The sequence below is a fragment of the Microtus ochrogaster genome, chromosome 5 (genome assembly GCF_000317375.1).
Source record: "Microtus ochrogaster isolate Prairie Vole_2 chromosome 5, MicOch1.0, whole genome shotgun sequence".
Classification (NCBI taxonomy): Eukaryota; Metazoa; Chordata; class Mammalia; order Rodentia; family Cricetidae; genus Microtus; species Microtus ochrogaster.
The window spans coordinates 69,005,773-69,009,089 of record NC_022012.1 but is presented as its reverse complement, the minus strand read 5'-3'; the positions used below and the strand labels follow the sequence as shown (position 1 = coordinate 69,009,089).

Here is a 3,317-nt window from a genome sequence, read left to right as displayed (position 1 = left end):
ACAGAACAGAATGCTGGGAGAAAGAAGCCGAGTCAGGCAGTCGCCATAATTCTCCCACAGATCAGACAGATGCAGGTTAAGATCTTTCCTGGTAAGCCGCCTCGTGGTGTTACAGGATATTAGAAATGGGTTAGATCAATATGTAAGAGCTAGCCAATAAGAAGTTAAAACTAATGGGCCAACCAGTGTTTAAAAGAATACAGGTTCCGTGTAATTATTTCGGGTAAAGCTAGCCGTGTGGGTGGCCGGGTGCCAGGAACGTAGCCTGCAGCTCCCTATTACAATGTGTGTATATGTGTGTTTGTGTTTGTGGGGGGGGAGGGGAAGGGAGGAAGGGAGAGAGGGAGGAGGAAAGAGAGAAGAGAGAAAATTATGTGTGAAAGCCACACACCTGGTCATGGTAGCTGGAACCAGAGCTGCTATTTGCACCACAAGGAGCCTGTACTTGAGGAGGTCTTTCCACAGGACAAGCGGGATCACTGAAGGAAGGAGAAACTGGGACAGCTGGGTGGGGAGTATGGTGGTGGTGGTGGTGATGCTGAAAATGGTGGCCATGTTGCTGAAAACAACTTGAGTGAGGATGTGCTAATGCATGGTGACTCTGTGAAGTCCCTCCGCATGGCGAGTGCTGGGGACAGCAGGAAGGGAGCCTTGGCATTGCAGGAGGGCCCGTTTCCGGAACAGCACTGGATGTAGTTCTCCTGGAGTCATCTTAAACAGAAACAAATGCAAATCATGATCAAATACCATGTCACAAAAATAAGTACTGTGTATTAATCTGTAAGTAAGATTTAATGTGACAGTGGGATGGTGAGATTCATTAGTGAGTTAACAGACTTGCTGCTTAAGTCTGACCATCTGAGTTATATCCCTGGGACCTACACAGTGGAAGGAGAGACGACTACCTCAAGTTGTCATCTGAATTGTATGCACACACACATACACAAAATCAATCAATTGATGTAACTTTTAAAATAAATATGAATATGATGGTGCCATATGCTTAACATACAGAGTATGCAACTCTGTGTAGTCTCCACTAAGACTTTTCTGAAAATACAAATTCTTCAGGGGGTGCATATGTATCATGATGTATAAATCTGACAAGAGATTATTTTTTAATACTTGTTATCAATAAATTTTCAGAAATATCATGTGAATTCTTATACTTTATGTTACAAAGGAAAAGATCTTCTGAATCCCTCCAGCCAGTATCACCAATCACTTTCCCACATTGCAGACTGTTGGGTACATTTACCTGTACTTGAGGCCATCCACCTCAGTGAATGAATATATCTGACTGGACCACTATCTGCCAATCTTTTCATTTGCTTATTTTTATAATCTTATTATTACTATTTTTTATTATGTGTTCTATAGTGGAAGGGACACATGTCATATATAGAATGTTAGAATGAAGACTGTCTTATCCTAGTGGGAGAAAAACACGTGATAACACAGTATCAACTCAATGACTATTTGTTGAACATATAAATACAGAAGATGGGAAGCATAATTCAAGCACATGCACATGCTATAGAAGTGAGCTGTGCTGAGTATGGTAAGTTTGAAGGTGACCCCCGAATGGTCCAGGGGAGAGGTCCAAACTATAAAGTTTAAAACAAGGAGAATGGTGTTTGTTTTTTTTTTTAAATCACGGGATGAAAGTCACCAGCTTCCTGGTGATGGGTGTAAACAATGCAATTCTGGAACAGGAGGGCCAAGGAAAGGCCTGGGAAGAAGACAAGAAGATTGTCACCAGACGTATAGTGCCTGCTTAGTCACTCTAGGTGAATGCACTTGCCACTGAGTCTGAGGACCTGTGTTTAATTCCTGGACCCCATACTGTGGAGAGAACTGACTTCCCCAAATTGCCCTGTGACTTCCACATTCACCATGCACGTGTACACACATACACACACAATAGAGAAAAGTAAATATTTTAGTTATAAAAGAAAAACATAAAATGGAAACAACTCATATTAAGTACACACAGACAACTCAAGAGTACCTATACAGGTACTAGGAAATGGAACTAGTGAAGATTGCGAAGACAAGGGGAATATAATGTTCTAGAGACAGAACACAGACTTGAGATTCTAACAGACAGTGGATTGGTAGTGGAAAAGGCACTTGGAAAAAAACTGCAGGCATGAAGACACAAAGGCTTTTACAAAGGCTAACATCAGGTACTGTAGGAGCACATGCCCAAGAATTTTATTCTTTAATTTCCTTCCCAAGGGGGATGAAAGCCCTGAGAAAAAGGAAAGAATTTTAGAAAACTGTGGAGGGGAAAGAAAGAGAATCAACGTGACACCGAGGTGAGTTACTATCAACAGTCTACTTTGAGGGACACAGCACTTGTGGAGGTAGCAGCCTTCATGGCACCTGGTCATCACCATTTAGGAATTTGGATATGAGTCTAATTAACTGGCTTAAGTGATTCAAGGCTGAAAATCTGTATAAAACAGGGAAACACATGGGAAGTAGAAATTGAAATGACATTCCCATCAGGTTTCTACAGAACAATTTGTCTTGGGACAAATATCTGTCTCAAAGATGGCAAGTATAGTCTAATATCAAAATGAACTTTCAGAGAATACGGTGAAGTTAATACCTAAAAAATGAAACATTTAGAAAGTACTAAAACAAATAGTCATACATAATACATGAACAAAAGCTATCGCTGGGCAGTGGTGGTGGCCTTTAATCCAAGCACTTGGAAAGCAGCAGAGGCAGGCGGATCTCTTTGTGTTCAAGGCCAGACTGTTGTACAAAGTGAGTGTGATATAGATATGAATAATTTGCATTGGTATGGATTTTGCTTTATTAATATAAATTTAAGGTCAATCTTGTTATATGTATATTTCTGCTCTTGATTAAGGTATTGTGATTGTGTAGATCATTTTAAAATGTAATGTATAATTAGAAAATATAGGTTATTAATGGATAATCACCAATAACAGTCAAGCTTGTAGTCATGTTAGATTTTTCTAGATATAAAGAGATATATTTCAGTTAGACAGACATTCTTCATATCTTTCATAGACTACAGAATATGGCATTTAAAATGTTTTAATAACTTAGGGTTTTTCATGACAATGAGACACATCTGCTCCTGGCAGCACCAGCTACTTCTAGAGGAAGATGGGCATCAAAGAGGCTTCTTATGGAGTTGGTAAGCTATTTGGGCAAGAAACTGCTCTCGCCTGGACTGATGCATAAACTGGACATCAAAAACCCACAGAGAGATGATTGCTAAACTTGCCTAAAGGTGAGATGATCCTTTGGGATTCCTGTTTCATGAAAGAGTCTGC

The 3,317-nt window shown here is 40.0% G+C and overlaps 1 protein-coding gene across 6 annotated transcripts in view; it reads right to left on the bottom strand.

The window, feature by feature from the left end:
* Rnf111 (ring finger protein 111) overlaps positions 1 to 3,317 on the bottom strand; it is a 78,078-nt gene that overhangs the window by 23,892 nt on the left and 50,869 nt on the right. For all 6 annotated transcript variants that reach the window (XM_005347668.2, XM_013346413.2, XM_013346416.2 and 3 more), the window contains exon 6: positions 392 to 711. In XM_005347668.2, the coding sequence (XP_005347725.1) occupies positions 392 to 711 (320 nt within the window). The remainder of the gene's footprint in view (positions 1 to 391; positions 712 to 3,317) is intronic.